At 51.3% G+C, this 23,840-nt stretch overlaps 2 protein-coding genes across 2 annotated transcripts; one reads left to right on the top strand and one right to left on the bottom strand.

Moving 5' to 3' along the window:
- Window positions 1–12,930: 12,930 nt before the first annotated feature.
- METTL27 (methyltransferase like 27) lies at window positions 12,931–16,805 on the top strand. Its single transcript, XM_052636190.1, is given in 6 exon segments — window positions 12,931–13,047; window positions 13,564–13,692; window positions 13,901–14,036; window positions 14,416–14,508; window positions 16,485–16,614; window positions 16,616–16,805. Coding segments are annotated over 6 exon segments (795 nt in total).
- Window positions 16,806–18,586: 1,781 nt separating this feature from the next.
- Window positions 18,587–19,443, bottom strand: CLDN4 (claudin 4). The gene has a single exon (XM_052654368.1). The coding sequence runs from the start codon at window positions 19,214–19,216 to the stop codon at window positions 18,587–18,589; it is 630 nt and encodes a 209-aa protein (XP_052510328.1). The 5' UTR covers window positions 19,217–19,443.
- Between the last annotated feature and the right edge of the window lie 4,397 nt (window positions 19,444–23,840).

The following is a 23,840-nucleotide window of genomic DNA, read 5'->3' as shown; positions in this document are numbered from 1 at the left end:
GATGTTGGCAATTTGATCCCTGGTTCCTCTGCCTTTTCTAAAACCAGCTTGAGCATCAGGGAGTTCACGGTTCACGTATTGCTGAAGTCTGGCTTGGAGAATTTTGAGCATTACTTTACTAGCATGTGAGATGAGTGCAATTGTGCGGTAGTTTGAGCATTCTTTGGCATTGCCTTTCTGTGGAATTGGAATGAAAATCGACCTTTTCCAGTCCTGTGGCCACTGCTGAGTTTTCCAAACTTGCTGGCATATTGAGTGCCGCACTTTCACAGCATCATCTTTCAGGATTTGAAATAGCTCCACTGGAATTCCATCACCTCCACTAGCTTTGTTTGTAGTGATGCTTTCTAAGGCCCACTTGACTTCACATTCCAAGATGTCTGGCTCTAGATTAGTGATCACATCATCATGATTATCTGGGTCGTGAAGATCTTTTTTGTACAGTTCTTCCATGTATTCTTGCCACCTCTTCTTAATATCTTCTGCTTCTGTTAAGTCCAGACCATTTCTGTCCTTCATCGAGGCCATCCTTGCATGAAATGTTCCCTTGGTATCTGATTTTCTTGAAGAGATCTCTAGTCTTTCCCATTCTGTTGTTTTCCTCTATTACTTTGCATTGATGGCTGAAGAAGGCTTTCTTATCTCTTCTTGCTATTCTTTGGAACTCTGCATTCAGATGCTTATATCTTTCCTTTTCTCCTTTCTCCTTTTCACAGCTATTTGTAAGGCCTCCCCAGACAGCCATTTTGCTTTTTTGCATTTTTTTTTCCATGGGGATGATCTTGATCCCTGTCTCCTGTACAATGTCACGAACCTCAGTTCATCAGGCACTCTATCTATCAGATCTAGGCCCTTGAATCTATTTCTCACTTCCACTGTATAATCATAAGGGATTTGATTTAGGTCATACCTGAATGGTCTAGTGGTTTTCCCTACTTTCTTCAATTTAAGTCTGAATTTGGCAATAAGGAGTTCATGATCTGAGCCACAGTCAGCTCCCAGTCTTGTTTTTGTTGACTGTACAGAGCTTCTCCATCTTTGGCTGCATAGAATATAATCAATCTGATTTCAGTGTTGACCATCTGGTGATGTCCATGTGTAGAGTCTTCTCTTGTGTTGTTGGAAGAGGGTGTTTGCTATGACCAGTGCATTTTCTTGGCAAAACTCTATTAGTCTTTGCCCTGCTTCATTCTGCATTCCAAGGCCAAATTTGCCTGTTACTCCAGGTGTTTCTTGACTTCCTACTTTTGCATTCCAGTCCCCTATAATGAAAAGGACTTCTTTTTTGGGTGTTAGTTCTAAAAGGTCTTGTAGGTCTTCATAAAACTGTTCAACTTCAGTTTCTTCAGCATTACTGGTTGGGGCATAGACTTGGATAACTGTGATATTGAATGGTTTGCCTTGGAGACGAACAGAGATCATTCTGTTGTTTTTGAGATTGCATCCAAGTACTGCATTTCGGACTCTTTTGTTGACCATGATGGCTACTCCATTTCTTCTGAAGGATTCCTGCCCACAGTAGTAGATGTAATGGTCATCTGAGTTAAATTCACCCATTCCAGTCCATTTTAGTTCGCTGATTCCTAGAATGTCGACGTTCACCCTTGTCATCTCTTGTTTGACCACTTCCAATTTGCCTTGATCATGGACCTGACATTCCAGGTTCCTATGCAATATTGCTCTTTACAGCATCGGATCTTGCTTCTATCACCAGTCACATCCACAACTGGGTATTGTTTTTGCTTTGGCTCCATCCCTTCATTCTTTCTGGAGTTATTTCTCCACTGATCTCCAGTAGCATATGGGGCACCTACTGACCTGGGGAGTTCCTCTTTTGGTATCCTATCATTTTGCCTTTTCCTGCTGTTCATGGGGTTCTCAAGGCAAGAATACTGAAGTGGCTTACCATTCCCTTCTCCAGTGGACCACATTCTGTCAGGCCTCTCCACCATGACCCATCCATCTTGGGTTGCCCCGCAGGCATGGCTTGGTTTCATTGAGTTAGACAAGGCTGTGGTCCTAGTGTGATTAGATTGACTAGTTTTCTGTGAGTATGGTTTCAGCATGTCTGCGCTCTGATGCCCCTTGCAACACTTACCATCTTACTTGGGTTTCTCTTACCTTGGCGTGGGGTATCTCTTCACGTTACCATATGTAAAATAGATAGCCAACAAGAATTTGCTGTATGACTCAGGGAACAAACTGGGGCTCAGTCCCAGCCTAGACGAGTGAGACGGGGAGGGAGATGGGAGGGAGGTTCAAGTGGGAGGGGACATGGGTAAACCTATGGCTGATTCATGTTGATGTTGAAACCAACACAATACTGTAAAGTGATTATCTTTCAATTAAAAATAATTTTTTTTAATGATTCAGGTAGAAATTTTAATCCCTGGCCTTGTGGGTTAGATTTTTTTCTCTGCTTGGACTCGAGGCCTCTTTTGCAACCATGATCTGCCGGACCGTCGGTCAGGCCAAGAAGCATCCTAGCTTGATCCCCTTCTTCCTATTTACTGGAGCAGGAGGTACTAGAGCAGCGCTGTATGTCTTGTGCTTGGCCTTGTTCAATCCTGTGACATCCAGGAAGACTAATCCAGAACCCTAGAACAAACTGGAACCCTGGTCCGTCTAGTCAAAGTTATGGTTTTTCCAGTAGTCATGTACAAGTGTGAGAGCTGGACCATAAAGAAGGCTGAAGTGAAAGTTGCTCAGTCACGTCCCAATCTTTGTGACCCCATGAATTATACAGTCTATGGAATTCTCCAGGCCAGAACACTGGAGTGGGTATCCGTTCTCTTCTCCAGGGGATCCTCCCAACCCAGGGATGGAACCCAGGTTTCCCACACTGCAGGCAGATTCTTTACCAACTGAGCCACAAGGGAAGCCCAAGAATACTGGAGTGGGTAGCCTATCCCTTCTCCAGTGGATCTTCCCGACCCAGGAATTGAACCTGCATTTCAGGTGGATTCTTTGCCAACTGAACTCTTGCTGCTGCTGCTGCTAAGTCACTTCAGTCGTGTCCGACTCTGTGTGACCCCACAGATGGCAGCCCACGACGCTTCCCCATCCCTGGGATTCTCCAGGCAAGAGCACTGGAGTGGGTTGCCATTTCCTTCTCCAATGCATGAAAGTGCTCTTAAGGAAGCCCAAAGAAGGCTGAGCACTGAAGAATTAATGCTTTCAAACTGTGGTGCTGGAGAAGACTCTCAAGAGTCCCTTGGACAGCAAGGAGATCAAATCAGTTCATCCTAAAGGAAAGCAACCCTGAATATTTATTGGAAGGACTGATGCTGAAGCTGAAGCTCCAATACTTTGGCCACCTGATGTGAAGAACTGACTCACTGGAAAAGACTCTGATGCTGGGAAAGATTGAGAGCAGGAGGAGAAGGGGGAAATAGAGGATGAGATGGTTGGATGGCATCTCCAACTCAGTGGACATGAGTTTGTGAAAACTCCAGGAGTTGGTGAAGGACAGGGAAGCCTGGCGTGCTGCAGTCCATGGGGTCACAAAGAATCGGACATGACTGAGCTACTGAACAACAACAACTGGAACAAACTGGGTCCTGATGGTCAGTACAAGTTCTACTCTGTGAATGTAGATTATAGCAAACTGAAGAAAGAAGGTCCAGACGTCTATATGAAACATTTCACTATGAAGCTGCTTAGAACGAAGGTCTTCCAGAAGACATTTGCACAATTTTCCACTTAACCAGGAAATATTTCCCCTCTAAATGCATGAAAGCATGCTGGTGTACTGATTAACAGTCTGAAACTTAAAAAAAAAAAAGTGAGTCAAACGACCATGAGGGCACAACTCTCTGATGAACACCCATGTGTCTATCCACACGCACCCTTTCTCCTCCTAATAAACACTTTAGTTGTTTCACTACTTTCCATTTCTATGTGGAAATTCATTTCTATGCAGCTGACGGGGCTTGTCATGACCACCAAGCCCTGGCGGCCAGGATTCAGTGTTCTCACTGCCGCAGCGGGATTTCAATCCCTGGCCAGGAACCAGAAACCCTGCTTCAAGCCGCTGCGGGCCAAGGCCACCAGAGATCATTACCACCCCCTCCTCACCCCCAAACTGTTTTTTTGTTGCGTGGCACTTTCCTCCAGTGGTGTCCATGGCCCCGGGAAAGATCGTTTGGGGCAAAGGTTCTAGAAACTTGAGATGGAACGATCAAAGGAGATAAAAATGTGTTGTCAGAGAAAAGACCTCCCCACCCGAGGCTAGAACAGGGGAAGGAATAGAGTGGGTTACAGGGGAAGTCCATGAGGCCTGGGGCCATGCCTGAGTGGCGGGAGCAGAGTGGTATCCAGAGTCCACCAGCGCCCCCCACACACGTCTTACATGGCAAGTCCCTTGTATCAGCAGGAGTCTTAAACATGGGTGCCTACAAACTGTGCAGGCCGGTGAGCAGGACAGCACTGAGGGGCTACAAAGGCAGACGGGACAAACGGCCCCCACCAGGGACACCCCCTCCAGCCAGGGCTTCTCCTAAAGCAACCCAAGGCCACCCTCTGCTGGTCTAACCAAGCTGCCTCTATCGGAGCCAGCCACCTTACGTGAAGGGTCACTCCCCACAGTGACATTCCCTCACAGCGCCCATCCACGCCCAGTCAAAGAAGTGGTCCTGGACATGCAGGGGGTGGGTGACCAGAGCTGGGACGGGAGAAGACACCCCACCCTCACCATCACCACCAGAAAAGGGTGGAGTCATCTCTGTGACTGCCTCCAGTGTCCTGCCCAGGACCCGGCAAACAGAAGGTGCACAATAAATATTTATGGGCCGAAATGGCATACGAGGCTGCAGAGATAGGGCCCAGGTGTCACCTGGTTGAGCTAGCCATCTCCGCCCCACCTCCCCCCAACTCAGTGATGATTCAGGGGTGGTCATGTGACCCATTCTGGCCAATAGGAGGATGCAGAAGTCATGGGGTGGGGCTTCTAATAAAACTTTGGTGACTCAGCTGGCCTGGCTCTGTGCCCTTTCCCCTTTGTCCAATTGGGAGGTGTAGTCACTGGCACAGACATGAGGACAAAGGCCTCCATACAAAAGGAGGCGGAGAGAGAAGGGGACAAAAGCCAGGGTCCCTGATGGTGTGACTGAACCCCAGACCATGCTTCCTATCTGAGACCTGTAAATCCCTCTCTGTTGAAGCCACACGTACACAGAAGTGAAAGTCACTCAGTCGTGTCCAACTCTTTGCGACCCCATGGACTGTAATCCGCGGGATTCTCCAGGCCAGAATACTAGAGCAGGTAGCCATACCCTTCTCCAGGGGATCTTCCCAACCCAGGGATCGAACCCAGGTCTCCCGCATTGCGGGCAGATTCTTTACCAGCTGAGCCACTCAGGGGTCTATTATGTGCAGCAGGTTCACATGTTCTCGGTACAGCTCTAGGCCAAGATAGGTCGGGGTTGGGATCTTGGCTGATGTCAGTGACAGTGTTAGTCACTCAGCCGTGTCCGACTCTTTGTGACCCCATGGACTGTAGACCACCAGGCTCCTTTGTCCATGGAATTCTCTAGGCAAGAATATTGAAGTGGGTTACCATTTCCTTCTCCAGGGGATCTTTCTGCCTCAGGGATTGAACCCGGGTCTTCCGCATTGAGGGCAGCCTCTTCACCAACTGAGCCCCCAGGGAAGGCTGGTGTCAGGGTGTTACCAAACCAAACTTGGGTTTGCTGGCCCACATGAAGCAAAGTCAAGGTACTGACACAGGGTTGTGGGGAAGGAAAGTATAGCATTTTTTGTAGAGCCCACCAAGAATGGGCAGCTTGTGCTCAAAAGACCCAGACTCCCTGATAGCTTTCAGGGAAGGGTCCTTAAAGGCAACACTTGGGGAAAGGGCTGCAGAGTGCATGACTTTCTTCTGATTAGTTGGTGAGGTGGTGTTCCAGGAATGTCATCAAGCTCCATCCTCAACCTCCCCATTTCCAACTGACCAATCTGCAATCTACTTTTTGGTCTCAGCATGGAGTCACCATCCTCCACCTGGGTGGGGGCCTTAGTTCCTGCAGAACAGCTCCCAGATACGTGTCAGATGATTACGTTTGTCCCTTAAAGAGGAACTGGGACTCTGTTTTATAGCTGAATTATTGTCATTATTTTCTCGCTTAACTGCTTTTCCTTTGTTTCACGTCTCCTCACTTCCCTAGTTAGTAATGCTTGTGCCTGCTCTTTGGAACTCAGGGCAGGCCTAGGAGACTAAAGCCATTTTCTATAAACAGGAACCTGGCAACACAGAGAGGCTTTTGTACTCAGGAGGGTTTCCTTCCCCGCTTTTCTTTAGAACTCCTCAATCCTGAGGGGAGCGGATGTGAGACAAGAAAGAGAACAACATTTTGGATAGACGTTAATCATAAACTCAGCAGGGGAACTCTTTCAGGGAAGAAAGAAATTTTCCTCTACCCTTCTAGGTTCTCCTGGCTGACCTAAGATGTAAATTGACATGAGATTAACAAGAGAAAATCAAACAGAAGTTTAATAACATATATTGGTGGCTCCAGTGGTAAAGAATCTGCCTCCCAGTGCAGGAGAGGTGAGTTCGATTCCTGGGTGGGGAGAATCCCCTAGAGAAGGAAATGGCAACCCACTCCAGTTTTCTTGCCTGGGAAATCCCATGGACAGAGGCTGGCGGGCTACAGTCCCTGGGGTCGCAAAGAGTCAGACACAACTGAGCAACTGACAACAACAACATACATGGAAGAGACCCCGGGAAAACAGTAACTCAACAAAACGGCTGAAACACTCGCTTTAAATACCATCGTCAGCTAAAGATAAGGAGGATGTTGGGGTAGGGGTCTGGAATGTCAAAAAGGAAGAATGCAGGACTTTCTTGGTGGTCCAGTGATTCAGAATCTGCTTCCCAGTGCAGAGGACTCAGGTTCGATCCCTGGTTGGGAAAGGAAGATCCCCCATGCTGAGGGGCAATTAAGCCTATGAGCGACAACTGGACAGCCTGTGCACCCAACAGAAAGACCTACAAAAAGAGTGTGCTACGTAAAGATCCCAAGTGCTGCAAAGACCCAACACAGCCAAATAAATAAACAAACATGTTAAGAAAAAAGGAAGAAGGCCATTGATATCGACAGAAAAGTACATGTTTGGTAAACAAATGTTTGCTGGGCCAAGCAGAGATAATGGGGCAAAGAGAGGACTCTGATCTCTAGGCACTTCCTGGAATTTCCCCCCACCACACCTAGCTCACATTCTTTGCAGATATCTATGGCTATAGCGCTATCTAAATATTTTAGGCACTTAGGGGGAAGGTCAAAGTTTCTTTTTTTTACCACACCAAGAGGTATGTGAGATCTTAGTTTCCCAACCAGAGATCAAATCTGTGTCCCTGCTGTGGAAGCATGATGTCTTAACCACTGGACCACCAGCGCAGTCCCAAAGTTTCTTTCTGAGTCTTAATAAAACCATGCACCTCAGATTGGGGTTTAAACCCACATCCCAGGACTCAAACTCAGCCAGAAACCATTGTCTCTTAGTTGAGTTCACACTCCTGGTCTCAGGACCTAATAAAGCTCAGGTTATGTCTAATTGCAGAAAGATTTCAGGGAGAGACAAAGTGATAGGTAAGAAGTGAATTTATCGAGCTGACCAAAAAGTACCTTCTGTTTTTTAAATAAAAATAAATGACATTTTTTGTTTTCACCAACAGCTTTATTGAACAATGTATTCACCATTTTGTTCCACTACCTTCTGCCATTTTTCAGGCAATTTCATCATTTCATCTTCCCAAAACTAAAAAAAAAGAAAAAACTGTTCCAGGTGCCTCTTACAGTCTTCCAGGGAATTGAAAATTTTTCCATTAACAGAATTTTGTAGCAAATTTGGAAAACTCAGCAGTGGCCACAGGACTGGAAAAGGTCAGTTTTCATTCCAATTCCAAAGAAAGGCAATGCCAAAGAATGCTCAAACTACCACACAATTGCACTCATCTCACATGCTGGTAAAGTAATGCTCAAAATTCTCCAAGCCAGGCTCCAACAATACGTGAACCGTGAACTCCCTGATGTTCAAGCTGGTTTTAGAAAAGGCAGAGGAACCAGGGATCAAATTGCCAACATCTGCTGGATCATGGAAAAAGCAAGAGAGTTCCAGAAAAACATCTATTTCTGCTTTCTTGACTATGCCAAAGCCTTTGACTGTGTGGATCACAATAAACTGTGGAGAATTCTGAAAGAGATGGGAATACCAGACCACCTGACCTGCCTCTTGAGACATCTGTATGCAGCTCAGGATGCAACAGTTAGAACTGGACATGGAACAACAGACTGGTTCCAAATAGGAAAAGGAGTACGTCAAGGCTGTATATTGTCACCCTGCTTATTTAACTTCTATGCAGAGTACACCATGAGAAACGCTGGACTGGAAGAAACACAAGCTGGAATCAAGATTGCCAGGAGAAATATCAATAACCTCAGATATGCAGATGACACCACCCTTATGGCAGAAAGTGAAGAGGAGCTAAAAAGCCTCTTGATGAAAGTGAAAGAGGAGAGTGAAAAAGTTGGCTTAAAGCTCAACATTCAGAAAATGAAGATCATGGCATCTGGTCCCATCACTTCATGGGAAACAGATGGGGAAACAGGGGAAACAGTGTCAGACTTTATTTTGGGGGTCTCCAAAATCACTGCAGATGGTGACTGCAGCCATGAGATTAAAAGACGCTTCCTCCTTGGAAGAAAAGTTATGACCAACCTAGATAGTATATTCAAAAGCAGAGACATTACTTTGCCGACTAAGGTCTGTCTAGTCAAGGCTATGGTTTCTCCTGTGGTCATGTACGGATGTGAGAGTTGGACTGTGAAGAAGGCTGAGCACTGAAGAATTGATGCTTTTGAACTGTGGTGTTGGAGAAGACTCTTGAGAGTCCCTTGGACTGCAAGGAGATCCAACCAGTCCATTCTGAAGGAGATCAACCCTGGGATTTCTTTGGAAGGAATGATGCTAAAGCTGAAGCTCCAGTACTTTGGCCACCTCATGCGAAGAGTTGACTCATTGGAAAAGACTCTGATGCTGGGAGGGATTGGGGGCAGGAGGAGAAGGGGACGACTGAGGATGAGATGGCCGGATGGCATCACGGACTCGATGGACGTGAGTCTGAGTGAACTCCGGGAGATGGTGATGGACAGGGAGGCCTGGCGTGCTGTGATTCATGGGGTCGCAAAGAGTTGAACACGACTGAGCGACTGAACTGAACTGAACTGAACTGAACTCCCTGGTGGTCCAGTGGTTAAGACTTTGCCTTCCAGTGTAGGGACTTCAGGTTTGATCCCTGGCTGAGGAGCCAAGATCCTACATGTCTCATGATCAAAAAAAACCCAAAACAATATAAAACAGAAACAATATTGTAAAAAATTCAATAAATACTTTAAAATTTTTTTCAGATGATTTTGTAAAGACTAAAATAAATGGACATCCAAAGGTGCAACGTTTGGGAAATACAGCAGATGAATCAGAACTTACCAGCCAAAATGTAACAGTTTTTGCCTGGTCATCAAAGAAACATGTGGTCTTGCCTTATCCTAATGGAAGATTATGTGTTTTCTGTTGACTAATTCTGGATGTTTTCCACTGAGTGCTGCTTTCAATCGGTCTGAGAGCAGTACTTGTTGAAAGTAATCCCTTGATTTTTCCAGAAGGAGCTCCCTTCCAATCCCAACATATATACAACATCCCCTTCTTTGAATGAAGACCGGGCTTTGGTATGGTTGGTGGTGGTTCATTTCACTTCCCCCACAATCTCTTCCATCCACATTATTATACAGTATCCACTTTTCATTGCCCATCATAATTTGCTTTAAAAACAGAAGGTTTTCATTACGTTTCAGTAGAGAATCACATGTGGAAATATGGTCAAGAAAGTATTTTCCAAGTAAGTTATGTGGAACCCAAACATCAAAATGATTAACATAACCAAGCTGGTACAAATGATTTTCAAAGCTTAATTTGGATATTTTGAGTATGTTGGCTATCTCCCGCATGGTATAATGTTGATTGTTCTCGATGTCTCAATTGGTTGCTATTAACTTAAACCAGTCTACCTGACTGTGGAGCATCACCCAGCAAAAAAGTCTCTAACATGAAACTTCACAATCACTTCTGACACGTCTGATCGGTCAGATCTTTTCCATACACTGCATAAATCTTTTTTTTTTTTTTTTTGCATTTCAATTGTGTTTTTACCTTTCTTGAAATAATAAAGCATTATATGAAGAAAATGTGACTTTTTTCTTCCATCTTCAATATTAAAATGGCTACACAACAATTCACCAATTTTGATGTTTTTTTAATGCACACTGATACAGCAGCTGTCACAGTCTAACAAAACTGTTTCAAATCACATTAAACACAATTAAGCATTATTCCAGAAAAAAAATTAACAAATTTAGAGAGAAACACACTCCACAGAGTGTTGGCCATTTCAGAAGGCAAGAGGCCCTGATACATGGGGTGGTTAGTTTTTATGGGCTAGGTAACTTCATAGGCTAATGAGTGGGAAGATTATTCCAACTATTTTGGAGAAGGGGAGGAGATTTCCAGGAATCGGGCCACTGTCCATTTTTGGCCTTTTATGGTCAGCCTCAGACCTGTCATCTCACTGATGGGTGTGTCATATAGTCTATGCCAGTGGCTCAGAGGTTAAAACATCTGCCTACAATGCGGGAGACCTAGGTTCGATCCCTGGCTTGGGAAGATCCCCTGGAGAAGGAAATGGCAACCCACTCCAGTATTCTTGGCTAGAGAATCCCATGGAGGGAGGAACCTGGTAGGCTACCATCCACAGGGTCGCAAAGAGTCGGACACGACTGAGCTACTTCATACATGCATAATGAATTATACAGTTCATTGTGGGTTCATGTCCCATTTGAAGCACAGCTGGGTTCATGTCCCCTGTGAGGCACGACTGGGTTTGAGGATGAGATGGTTGGATGGCATCACCGACTCAATGGACATGAGTTTGAGCGAACTCCGGGGTATGGTGAAGGACAGGAAAGCCTGATGTGCCGCAGTCCATGGGGTCACAAAGAGTCAGACACAATTGAACAACAACAGTGAATTACAATGAGCATGTAATGAGGCTCAAGGTCTGCTGGAAGTTGAATCTTCTGCCATCTTGGACCTAGTGGGTTCTAACCAGTTTGTCATACCTTCGACAGCTATGTCATCCTTTTAAAAGTTGTGCCCTACCCCCTTGCCCTCCTGTTTCATTCAGTTCATTCAGTCGCTCAGTCGTGTCCGACTCTTTGCGACCCCATGAATCGCAGCACACCAGGCCTCCCTGTCCATCACCAACTCCTGGAGTTCACTCAGACTCACGTCCATCGAGTCTGTGATGCCATCCAGCCATCTCATCCTCTGTCGTCCCCTTCTCCTCCTGCCCCCAATCCCTCCCAGCATCAGAGTCTTTTCCAATGAGTCAACTCTTCGCATGAGGTGGCCAAAGTACTGGAGTTTCAGCTTTAGCATCATGAAGGCAAATACCATAGGATATCACTTGTATGTGGAATCTAAAATATGACATCAATGAACTTATCTACAAAACAGAAATAGACATACAGAACCGACTTGTGGTTGCCAAGGGACAGGTTGGGATTTGCAGATGCAATCTATTATCTATAGAATGGATAAACAACAGGTCTTACTATATAGCACAGGGAACTATATTCAATATCCTTTGGTGAACTATCATGAAAAAGAATATGAAAAAGAGCATATGTATATTGTTGTTGTTTAGTCACTAAGTCGTGTCCAACTCCTGTGACCCCTTGGACTGTAGCTTGCCAGGCTCCTCTATCCATGGGATTTCCCAGGCAAGAATACTGGAGTGGGTTGTCATTTCTTTCATACATACATACATATATATATATATCACATATAAAATAGTTACTGTAGTAGACAAATACTAAAATCTCAGTGGCTTAACAATATGAAAGTTTATTTTTTGTTCATGTTACAATGCTATGCAGGTTGGTAGAGAGGACACTGCCCCACACAATCTAGGGCCCAGATTCCTCCATCTACAGGACCCACTCTTCTCTGGTGCTTGGAGCCTGCTCCACAGCCAGAGATTGTGGGTTCATGTCCCATCTGAAGCACAACTGGGTTCGAGTCCCAGTCTGAGTTGTTTGGTTTCAGCAGCACTAGACACATTTCAAGTGCTCAACAGCCATTTGAACAGCGTGTATTATAAAACAATGCCGTCATCAGTTCTACTGGACAGCCTCACATGGATCTTGGTGACTATTCTAAAAATAAAGGCTGATCCTACGTCCCTTTTTGTCCCGCCGGAATTCTAAGGCTCCTACTGCCTAAAAGCTGATGTTTTGGGCAAGCATAAACGACGTCAGGAGCCGGGAGGAAAAAGAAATACACCTCCACCGGCATAGCGTCTGTGAAGATTCTGGGATCTTTTCAGGCTGAAGGCGTTCCCAAGAACTTTGAACTCATTGGCTGGTGGTGGAGGGACGGGTTGCCAATGCTTTACTCTGATTGGGCATTTTCCCTTAGAGGAAAACCAATCATTGAGGGAGATGGGGGCGGGGCCAGGCTCGCAGTACAGGCCCCGCCCAGAGTTCCGGAGCCCACCCACCTCCCTGGCGGGTCAGATTGGCGGTGAGTTCTGACCACCTACGTCTTAAGGGCCCTTCTACCCTGGACTCCCTCTCACCAAGGCCGATTGGGAGACGAGGGCAGGTCCTCCCCCTGGCCCCCACCGCGGGAAACACCCCTTCCGCAGCCCTGAGCCCCCAGGTGTCCAGCCTCGCCCTCTTTGTGCTCAAGAGTTCCCTCCTGTGAAATGGGATTCCATTGTTCGCCCGGCAGAGGCCGCGTCCTGACAGCCTCCTCTGCTGCGCACGAGGGTGGGAGGGGGTTAGAGCTTGAGGTGGGCCATGTTCCCACAGCAGGATGGCGGAGGGCAGGAGCCTGCCTGAGGTGCGTGCGCTGGTTGGGGCTTCGCATGGCATCACTGACCTGGCCCACAAGCTTCACTTCTATGACCAATGGGCTCCGAACTATGACCAGGTAAATCGGCCATGTCCTCACCTCTGCTCTCCTCCGCTCACCTGGCCTGTTTTCCTGTCTGTAAAGCCGGAATAGTAAGCCTAGCATCATCCCAGGGAGATGAATGTGAGAGTGAAGTAAGATTTGGGTGCAACCTCCAGTCCTGTCTGCTCTCCATCCGACTCCTCTTCAGCCCAACCACAGTGGCCCTGCCCTCTGATCCTCTTCCAGACTGGCAGCCCCTAGAGACCAGGAGCCAAGACCTCCTCACCCAGGTACAGGAGCCCAGGCAGAGGAGCTGCCTGGAAGAGGTGCCATGAGTGATCACAATGAAGCAGACAGTGATGCCAAGGCCCACAGAAAAGGCCCGTTGGCAGAGAAAAGCACCTCACACCTGCGTCTCCCCTCACTGTAGTTCCACCAGATCCTGGGCCCCCAGCACACACATACAGCTTGGCTTGGCTGACTCTACCCCACAAGAAGGGGCCCTGAACGCTGGAGCATGGGGTGGTGGCTGGCTCAGCATTCTGTCCCCAGGATGTGGCTGCCCTGCAGTACCGCGCTCCCCGCCTCGCAGTTGACTGCCTCACCCAAGCCCTTGTGGGTCCACACCACGCTGCCCTGATCCTGGATGTGGCCTGTGGTACTGGCCTTGTGGCTGCAGAGGTGAGGCCACCCCAGACCCCCTTCCCTCCTGTCAGCCCCTACTTCTAAATTCCTACTAACCCAGCCCCAGATCCCCACTTGCCTGCTCAGACTCACTGTTTCTAGACACTGGGGCCACATCCACCATGGGGCCCACTGTCCTCCCCGAGGTGTGGGGACCCAGCTGGGAGGTGGCAAGTGTGAACTGTGAGTGGGTCCTCCACCCCAGCTGCAGGCTCAGGGCTTCCGCCAGCTGCATGGGGTGGATGGAAGCCCAGGGATGTTGGATCAGGCCCAGGCCCGTGGCCTCTACCAGTGCCTCAGCCTCTGCACCCTGGGCCAGGAGCCACTACCCAGCGCTGAAGGTACTTCCCCTCCCCCCTTGACAGCCCAAGGCCCACCCTCTGACCTAGCCCACCTGACAGCTGACAGAGTCCCTTCCTTTTGCCAAGACGCCATCCCCCTTGCCTAGCCCTCCCCAAGTCCCCTCCCACACCAAGCCCCTCAATCTCTCATTGAGGGACAATCTCTCATTGAGATGCTTCCTCTGAAACCTCCATCCCATGACCTTATCTCAGTCCAGGACTGAGCTACAGCTGCCATATGGCCCCAGGGATCCTGGTCCTGCAGACCCCAGCAGCAGGCCTGGTCCCTCTCTAGTCCCCACCATGAACACCGTCCTCCAGGGTGGTCTGAGGCCACACTGAAGCCAAACCACCACACCATATCCGCACGCCTACACAGGGACCTTTGACGCGGTGCTGATGGTGGGTGCCCTCAGTGACGGCCAGGTGCCCTGCAGCGCAATACCTGAGCTCCTGCGAGTTACCAAGCCAGGTGAGAAGCAGCCCATCCAACCAGCCCACGCACACCTTCCCTTCGCCACAGGCACAGACACAAGCCTCAGAACCCCTCAGGCCAAGCGAGGTGTGGGGTGGGGTTGTGCCTGGGGTCACACAGCCTAGCATCTCAGCCACCAGCTTCCAGACCAGGCTCGGCCTCAGCTGCCACCATCAACAGACCCAGGTGGTCAGCTTGCCTCTCAGCCACTGGGAAACCGGAAACAACTCCACTCTTTTTTGGCCTCTGTATCCTCACCAATAAGCAGAGCGCCACAGTCCCTTCCCCACAAGCGGTGCAGTGAGAATTGGGTGAAGCAGTGTCTATCAGGGCTTCCTGGTGGCTCAGACAGTAAAGAATCTGCCTGCCATGTGGGAGACCTGGGTTTGATCCCTGGGTCAGGAAGATCCCCTGGAGGAGGGAATAACTAACTACCTACTCCAGTGTTCTTGCCTGGAGAATTCCACAGGCAGACGAGCCTGGCAGGCTGTAGTCCATGGAATTGCAACAGCTGGACACAACTGAATGACTTTCACTTGCTCACCCGGTGTCTATAAGGCCTGCATTTCAATCCTGGCATGTAGTAGGGGCTCAGTTCAGTTCCCTCATCTTCCAGCTTCCCCACTAGTCTCTTTCAGTTTTGAGGCCTCAGTTTTCTTATCTGTGAAATGGAGCTGATAGATATAAGCCCTTTTCTATAAACTCCACACACGGGGCTGGTGTGCGGGTGGGGATTGTGGTTACTGTGTTCCTACTGTGTGCCTTACCCCATGGGAGCCTCTGGACTGGGGAGAAGGTACACACACACCCTACACTCCCTGGGAAGGGGCCAGGGGAAAAAGACCAGGCTGGAGGTGGGCCCCAGGAATGTGGGTGTTCAATCCTCTGAGAATTCAGGGAAGAGAGGCATCTCCCACTTCTGGCATGAGGGGGTAACACGCAGGTGCACAGTCTAAGCAAAGTCCCAGGCAGAAAGGAGAGTGATGAAGTATGAGGATTCTGTGGTTCAGACCCGGCTGAAGCACAGGATCTGGAAGCCCGAAGGTGCCCCATCCCAGCAAAACCTCATCTACTCCTGCCTGCTTCACTGCCCGCAGGGCCCAGCAGGGGCTGTGGTTAAATCAGGGCAGGTCCGGGCAGGCTTACCCTCAGGGAACCACAGGGGCTGACAGAGGCAAGGACATTGTGTTGGGGTCAGAGAGAGAGGTAGTGATCAGGCTCAGGGGGACAGGAAACTTCCATCACCTGAATCAGTAAGGAGACCAGGCCACCTCGCCCAGCCTGGGCTTGCCAGACCCCTTAGCTGGCCAATCTGCCTGCCCATGGTCACAGGCTCTCCTGCTTCAGAGCCTTTCGTCTACAAAGCTCCCTGTCCACCAGTAGCACCCTGCTTCTCCTTACCTCCTCCTCCAGGAAGCCTTCCAGACCCCTGTCTCTCCTGAGTATATCTGAGCCTGTGCTGGGCATACAGTAGGTGCCTAGAGAAGACCTGGAAGGACGAGGTCACTCATTCATTCAGCCAGTGCTTATTGAGTGTGCTGGCCTTCCTGTGAGACAGGGTAACCTTCGTCGCTTTGCAAGCTGGGAAACTGAGGCGCCAAGAGGTGAAGGGACTTGCTCTAGGTCCAAAGCCCGTGAGCGTTCAGACACAACCATACCCTCCAGCAGACAGACTGTGTGAGCAGTGAGAAGGTAGCCCCCCTCTGTCAAGGGGATTCAGCCAAGAATTCCCAGTGGAAAGGATGCTTGAGCCTTGAAGGGTACATAGGAGGCCATCAAGCTGGGGGAGCAGAAGGTATGCCTGGCGGAGGGGTCAGTGAGCCCCAGAGGCTTGGAGATGGGAAACAGCTGGCCTGGGTTCAAAGCTGGGAGGACTTCCGCCTGTGAGGATGTGAGTGGGAAGGAAACCAACTTCCCTGTCCCTGGCTCCTGCCCTCCCCTCACTCGTCTGCTCCCCTCCCACCTCTCCCCAGGTGGGCTGGTGTGTCTGACCACCAGGACCAACCCATCCAACCTGCGATACAAAGAGGCGCTGGAGGCCACCCTGGATGGGCTGGAGCAGGCTGGGGCATGGGAACGGCTGGAGGCCCGGACTGTAGACCGGTGGGAACTGGCCACCTCCGAGCTCGAGGTGGGGCCTGGCACCTCCGACAGCGACGGCTTCATCTCCGGCATCATCTACCTGTACCGGAAGCAGGCGGCAGCCCAGGCTGAGGGAGGGAGGCCCGGCCCCCAGCCCCCAGCTGGCCTCTGACCCTCCTGTGGCCTCAGCCTCTGCTTTGCCTGTAAAATGAAGCCAGTGAGTCACCCCTGCCCCCAGGAGAGCTGTGCCTATTAAATGAGACCCAAAGTGGGCATCGCTGTGGTTTTTCTCACCCCCCGCCAGAGTGACGTCTGTCCCAGTGGGAGACAGAGAGAAGAAACAGGACAAAGAGGGCCCCCACCCCTGGCTGTCACTGGGCCTTGCCACGCCAGGGCCACAGGCGTGACTCCAGGACTCTTCCCAGCGTGGAGGGCCCCCTCCCTCTAACCCGCAGACCAGGAACCCATGCTCACACATCTGGCCAAACACTTTCACGTGTCCTGGGTTCGGTTTCCTCATCTCTAAAGGGATCGGAATGCAGAGTGGAAGATCTCAGGGCGTAGCTTGGAGGCTGCCCCAGAGCTGGGCAGGTGAAAGGGCCTGGGTGACTAGTCAGCACCAGCACTGGTGGGGATGTGCCCAGGGCCGATGATAACTCCTCCATACAGGAGTCACAGGAAGGCTTCATGGAAGAGGAGGTGCGGAGCTGGGCCTTCAGGACTAACAGGGTTCAGAGGGTGGAGGAGGGAAAAAAGACATTCCAGACTGAGGGCAGGGACAGCCTGAGCACAGGCTGGGAGAAAGGATCTGGAGGGTGAGCCGACCAGCCTGGCTGCCCAGACAAACCTGGAACAAAAGTGGGAGAGGGCAGGTGGCCCAATCCCCAGAGCTGGCTGTTCTCACCTGTCCTCCCTTCTAGGGTCCCCAGCACTTGACGAGGATCCTGGGCTTTACACTGACAAACAGAGGCCTTGAGCAAGGTGGCTACAAAGGTCAGGGCCAGTTTCCATGCCTCACAATTCCCCAATATCAGTTTTGTTAAGTCTTCCCACCCCAGCCACTCCATGGCGGTCCTGCCCCTTATAAACCCCCTGCCCAGGCCTCCAACCCCGCCCCTCCGCCCCATGTCCACAACTGAAGTCAGATCAATACAGAGAATTCCTGTGCACAGGTCCCATTTATTGTAGAAAATAATAGCAATTACCGTGACAAATAGCTTAAATTACAAAACAGAAACCACGTAGGAGGCAGGGGAAAGCCCCAGGACTTCCTGGGATGAGGGCCAGAGAAAGAGTGTTCCCCCTGCTCTCTCCAGGCTGCCAATGACCTTGGTAGGGGCGGAGGATCCAGAGGTGGCCAGGGTCAAGGGGCCGGGGGCCACGGTCAGGGACTGGAAGGGGTGCAGGCAGCTTGGGCCACTTCTATGGCCTCCTCCCCCACCACTATCCAAACCAGTTTGTAGCACCTCCACCCCTCCCCTCTAAACCTGTCTGTCCACTCTGTGCAACTAAGCTCCAAGGACAGGTAGGTGAGCAAGGCGGCCATTCTCATGGCCCCAGGTTTCCATGGGCAAGACCCAGCCTAAGCGCTCACTGGCCCAGCCAGAAAATGCTGGCAGAGGGGAGCAGGGAGGATTGAAGAAGGGGGACGGTGGTCCACGCGGGCCCCTTGGTCCACTGAGCACCCACTCAGAGGCAGAGCCCAGGCAAAGTTAAGGCTGAACTGTCCCGGCCAGCAGGAGCAAGCCCCCTGTATCCACAGCCATTCAGAGGAGGGTGGCCCAGGAGTCTCTTTCCATTCCTCCTTGCTGGTGTTGGAGGTGGCTTTGAGAAAGTGTCCGAGAGGGCCAGGAGGCTCTGGGGGCTGCTGACCCGGTCCCCTGCTGCCCATGGCCGGGCCATCCGCCTAGGGTCACAGATTTGCAGTGAGCTCAGTCCAGGGAGAAACAAAGACGAAAGCAAAAAAAATTTTTTAAGAGTCAACAGTAGTGCCTTAGACGTAGTTGCTGGCTGGGGCGGAGCGGGCGGCGGAGTACTTAGCGGAGTAGGGCTTGTTGTCGCGTGGCGGGCAGTTGAAGCAGAGCAGGGTCCCCCCAAGAATCAGCAAGCCAGCGGCGGCCCAGCCCACGTAGAGCGAGGCCCCCATCTCCCGCTTCTGGCCCGAGGCTACCAGGGGGTTGTAGAAGTCACGGATGACGTTGTTAGCCGTCCAGGACACGGGCACCATCACCAGCAGGCCGGCCAGCAGGAACACCACGCCGGCCACGATCATAATCTTGGCCTTGGAGCTCTCATCATCCACGCAGTTGGTGCACTTGCCGCCCACCACCGACAACAGCACGCCAAACACGGCCAGGATGATACAGACGACGATGAGGGCGCGGGCCGCCTGCAGGTCCTGCGGCAGCGCCAGCAGCGAGTCGTACACCTTGCACTGCATCTGGCCGGTGCTCTGCACCACGCAGTTCATCCACAGGCCCTCCCAGATGGTCTGCGACGTGACGATGTTGCTGCCGATGAAGGCCGTCACCCGCCACATGGGCAGCGCGCAGCTCAGGATGGCGCCCAGCCAGCCCAGCACGGCCAGCGCGATGCCCATCACCTGCAGCCCCATGGAAGCCATGGCTCAGCGTCGGCGAGGAGGCGGGGCGCGTCTAGGACCTGAAACGGCGCTGAGGACCTGCCTCCGGAGGCTGTAGGAGTCCAAGAGCCGCGGACGGCTACTTCACAGCAAGGCCTTACACCGGAAGGGAGTCCCGGGGCAAAGCCAGGTGGAGCCGCTCAGGCGTCTCTCCCGAGAGTCAGAGGCACAAACCCAGCGAGTGTGACCCGACCAGTTCCCTTCCTGCCAACAGCTGCCACAAGCTCGTGCGCTCAAAACTGGAGCGGTTATATGGTGCTCCGCGGGAGGGGCGGGGGCCGAGGGAGGGATTTCAATCCCTGGAGCCGCCCCCTGACCAGTTCCTCTAGATTCCTGAGCCTGCCAACAAAGGGACTTTCAGGTCCCAGCCCTGGGCCCCTGAATCACGATCCAGTCTCAGAGGAAACTGCCCTTTCCCCCTGCCCCCAGGCTCCTGCTGAGGTCACCCAGGAGACAGACACTGAGTCACAGCCTCTAAGCACCTGGACATCCCTGAGGGGCTGGAGGAGGAGTCAGGCCCAGCCGGGTTTGGGGACCTGAAGAGAAGGATCCCCACGTCCCAGGGCTCCCTCATTCCAGGCTTCGATGGATGGACCGGGTGGGAGTGGAGGATTGTGTGACCACCTTCAGGGAAAGGGTCTGAGGATAGAGTCCTGGAAATGCCAAAGAGCAGCCCCACCTTGATTACTGTTGGCAGAGTCTGTATCAGCTTCATCACTGGCCTGATAATTATTAATAGCTGAGTCTCACCAGCCACCATCCTCACCTGAGATCTGGACATTGGCCTGGTGAGGTCCAGTTTTAAGGAGCAAGGGGCTGCGGGGGGGCCCCGGACTCCTGGGTCCCTCACCTGCCCTCCTCCTCTCTCACCACCATCACCTGGCTTCCCAATCCTGTGGAGGATGGGTGTTGGAGGAGACACCTTTTTGGCCAAAGAGAGAAGGAAGCCTGCTCCACCCCACCCCCGGACCCCCAAGATCAGAAGTTTCAGCCAGTTGCTGCTGGAGCTAAGTTGGCTTGGCCAGAACTAGGTGGTGGGGGAAGTCAGCAAGAGAAAGCCATGGGTCAGACTGTGGGGACTTCAGCCCAACAAACAGGTGTTTACTTAGTGAAGATACACAGAGCGGTTCTCCAATAAAGCCAGAGTGGGAGCAAAGTCCCACGAGAAGGGGAGGGTTAAATCAGATGGAGTTGGAGGTGGGGTTGCCAGGGAGAGGGCCTGATTGGGAGGGGGAGCTGCCTGGCTCAACTCCAGGGGGCACTGAATTCTTGGGTTGTGCAGCAGAGGCCTCTGAGGACAGAAATCTCCACGGAGGGGTCCCCCTGGAGTTGGGCAAGGTAGCCGGACTAGGGGAAGGAGAACAGAGAGAGGGAACAGCAAGGACAAAGGTGCCCGAGGTGGGGAAATGCAGCTAGTTCTGGGAACCAGAACAGATTCAGAGGAATCCAGTCTGACCGGAGACAGGGGTTGTGGGGGAGGGGCCGGAGCAAAAGAGCCAGAAATCTTTGCCTCGGGCACCGCGGAGCCCTGGGCTGTGTACAGAGGCAGTGGATGCAGGCTGAGCGGCTCTCTGGGGGGACTTCTCCAGTGGTCCACTGGTTAAGACTTCGCTTCCCAACGCAGGGGGTGCTGGTTCGATCCCTGGTCAGGGAGCTAAGACCCCACATGCCTCCTAACATAAAACAGAGGCAGTATTGTAATGAATTCAACAAAGAATTTTTAAATGGTCCACATTTTTTAAAAAATGAATAAATAAAAGAAGGGGGAGTCTCTGGAGACAGAATGAAGATGAAAGCGGGCAGAGGACCAGGAAGGGCCTGATTCAGGGCAGAGGACTTTGGGAACCTAAAGAAGCAGCCATTATGGAGGTGAGAGAGAGTGGCTGGGCTCATCCTGGCTGGATCAAGGGCACCCCACGTGATCCACGTGCTGCAGAGCTCCCCACGTGCTGGGGAGCTCATCCCAGGGGCCAGGGCTCCCATTAGTCCCCGAGCCCCCAGCATCATCCAGCCCCATGCCTGACGCCCTGGGGCAGCTGGGTGTATAATCCAACCCAGACAGTGTTCCATGAGCTTCCTGAAAGAGAGCTTGCGTGACTTGGGTGGAAGCCTTCTGTGAGCTATCTGAAGCGTGCTGATGGCCCATGGAACCGCAGGGCTGGCGGGGATCATCTAGCTAGATGGAGAAGCTGAAGTCCTGTACTGTGGTTGACTGTAAACACTTCAGTCTCCCCTACAAGGCTGGGGGCTCCACCGGCCAGCAGCACGCTTCAGAGAGCTCACAGAAGGCTTCCACCCAAGTCACGCAAGCTCTCTTTCAGGCAGCTCAAACAACACTGTCTGGGTCAGATTAGACACCCAGCCTCCGCCCCAGGGCGTCAGACTTGGGGCTGGACGATGCTGGGGGCTCCTGAGGATATTCAACCTCAGAGCTCAGTGCCCGGTTTGACATGTACTGGGTGCTCAGTAAGGCAGGAGGCATTATTCCGGTTCCCCTCCCCCGCCCTCACTCCCAAGCACACACAGCAACACAAACAGGAATGGTTTCTGCCAGGACCACGCCTTGCTGGCGTTTTCCTTACAAGGCTTTGAGGAACGGCACACAAACAGGCTGTGGACTGAGCAACAGAGATAACTGCCCTTTGAGATGCATGATAAGTGCTTCTCTGGGATGACCTCATCACAGCCTGCCCATCAGTGAGCCGGGCAAAGACTCTTACTGCCTCTGCACAGACGGGTAAACTGAGGTCCAGAGAGGGCTGGGGAGGGGGAGAGCTTGCCCAACATGGGGCGGGCCGGTCTTCCCAGCCCTTCTGTAAGGTTTCTGCCTACAGGAGTGAATTGGCCAGATGGCCAGACCTTCATTCACCCCACGACAGCCCCTGCCAACTTCCGGCTCTTGTTCTGGGACACCGTCAGCTGGCACTTGGAGAAGCAGGAGTGGGGGTGGGGAAGCACACAGGCCCTAGCACTTTCTACGTGTGGCCCAACAGAAGTGACTAAGAAGCTGTCCTTCCCTACCCAGCTCAGCCAAGCACATCAGAGGTGGGGGAGGGGCTGAGCGCTAGAGGGGTGGACAGCTGCAGGAGAGCCCCAAGCAGAGGACGAGCCCACAGCGAAGGAGGGATGTGAGGGGGAGTTGGTAGGGGGGCTCTGCGGGGGAGCTCAGGCAGAGCTGGAGGTGCCCAGGTATGAAAGAGAATCAGGAGCCAGTCCTGGGGGAGCCATGAACCCTCTGCACATGAGTGGAGCTGGAGAGATATTTGTTGATGCTTCATTTATGCCAGGAGACACTGGCTGGGTCCCTCCCAGGAAAAGGAAAAACACCAGCAAAGCCAGAACACTTCTGCTACACCCACTCCGGCTCCCCAAGCCTGGTCCTCCCAACAGCTTAGACAACCTTTCACTGTGACACTTTAATAATGTGTCTGCCATTCACCACTTTTGCTTTTGAGGCTGGGAGGGCAGGGTTAACACTTACTTCTTTTTCTTTCTCCCAACAGACACTAATTTTATGCCAATAGAATTGTATCTTACACTTGTTGAGTCGCCAAGTCGTGTCCAACTCTTTTGTGACCCCATGCACTGTAGCCCACCAGGCTCCTCTGTCCATGGGATTTTCCAGGCAAGAATACTGGAGTGGGTGGCCATTTATTTCTCAAGGGGATCTTCCTAACCCAGGGATCAAACTCGCATCTCCTGCCTTGGCAGGTGGGTTCTTTACCACTGAGCCACCACATGCTGTTTTTTTTAATCTATGATAACCCTCTTTCCCAACCAGATCGTCTCACCCATCCCTGCCCATAACCTCTCACCAGCCCTGTGACCTCGGGAGAAGCCAGCCCCACATCTGAGCATCACCTCTCTTTGAAAACTGAAGGCGTTAGCACTTCCCCCAGATGTGAAATAAGATGAGGATATGAAAATGCTTTGTGAGCTGAAAAGCTTGAGGAGGAAAGAGCTAAGTTCGTGTCCCAAACCAACAGCCCCTCAGCTCTGGTTCCACTAGGACTTCTCAGACCAGGGTTCCCAGGGGCTCAGCCAAGTCTTTGATCACAAACACACACAAGCGCGCGTGTGCACATGCGTGCACAATGCTCGTGCCCAACTCCCTGAGTGTCCTTGGGAAAGGGACAGATAAAGTGTCTCATCCAACCCTAAGGCTCTCTGCTGCCTTCTGAACCTTCTTTGTTCCTCCCTGGTCTGTGCGGGTCCACCAGACCCCTGCCAGGCATCCAGAAGAATCTCTGAAGGTCGAGCAGACCCAGGTCTCGGCCCCTTCACTCATCTTCTGGGACCTGGAACTCCAAAGCCAGTAAGTCAGTGTCAGCTTAAAATCATTCTTCTTGGGACTTCCCTAGCGATCCAGTGGTTAAAGACTCCACGCTTCAAATGTAAGGGGTGCAGTTTCCATCCCTGGTGAGGGAACTAAGATCCCACATGCTGTGCAGCTCAGCCAAGAAAAAAAAAAAGGTTTATTCTTCCCCTACCAGACATAACGTTTTGATCAGTATAAAACTAAATGGCTTTTTTGAAGGAAAAAAGAAGCAGTTTCACTCTCAGCTGAAAAATTAGTCTAGCTGAAAGTTGGTTCTAAATGACTTGT

Source organism: Budorcas taxicolor, chromosome 2 (assembly GCF_023091745.1).
Source record: "Budorcas taxicolor isolate Tak-1 chromosome 2, Takin1.1, whole genome shotgun sequence".
NCBI classification, from domain to species: Eukaryota; Metazoa; Chordata; class Mammalia; order Artiodactyla; family Bovidae; genus Budorcas; species Budorcas taxicolor.
The sequence above is the reverse complement of the archived record's forward strand: the minus strand, read 5'-3'. Positions and strand labels throughout refer to the sequence as shown.

Bases quoted from the DNA above. Each gene is read 5' to 3' on its own strand.
- CLDN4 (XM_052654368.1), bottom strand. From the start codon at position 19,216: ATGGCTTCCATGGGGCTGCAGGTGATGGGCATCGCGCTGGCCGTGCTG.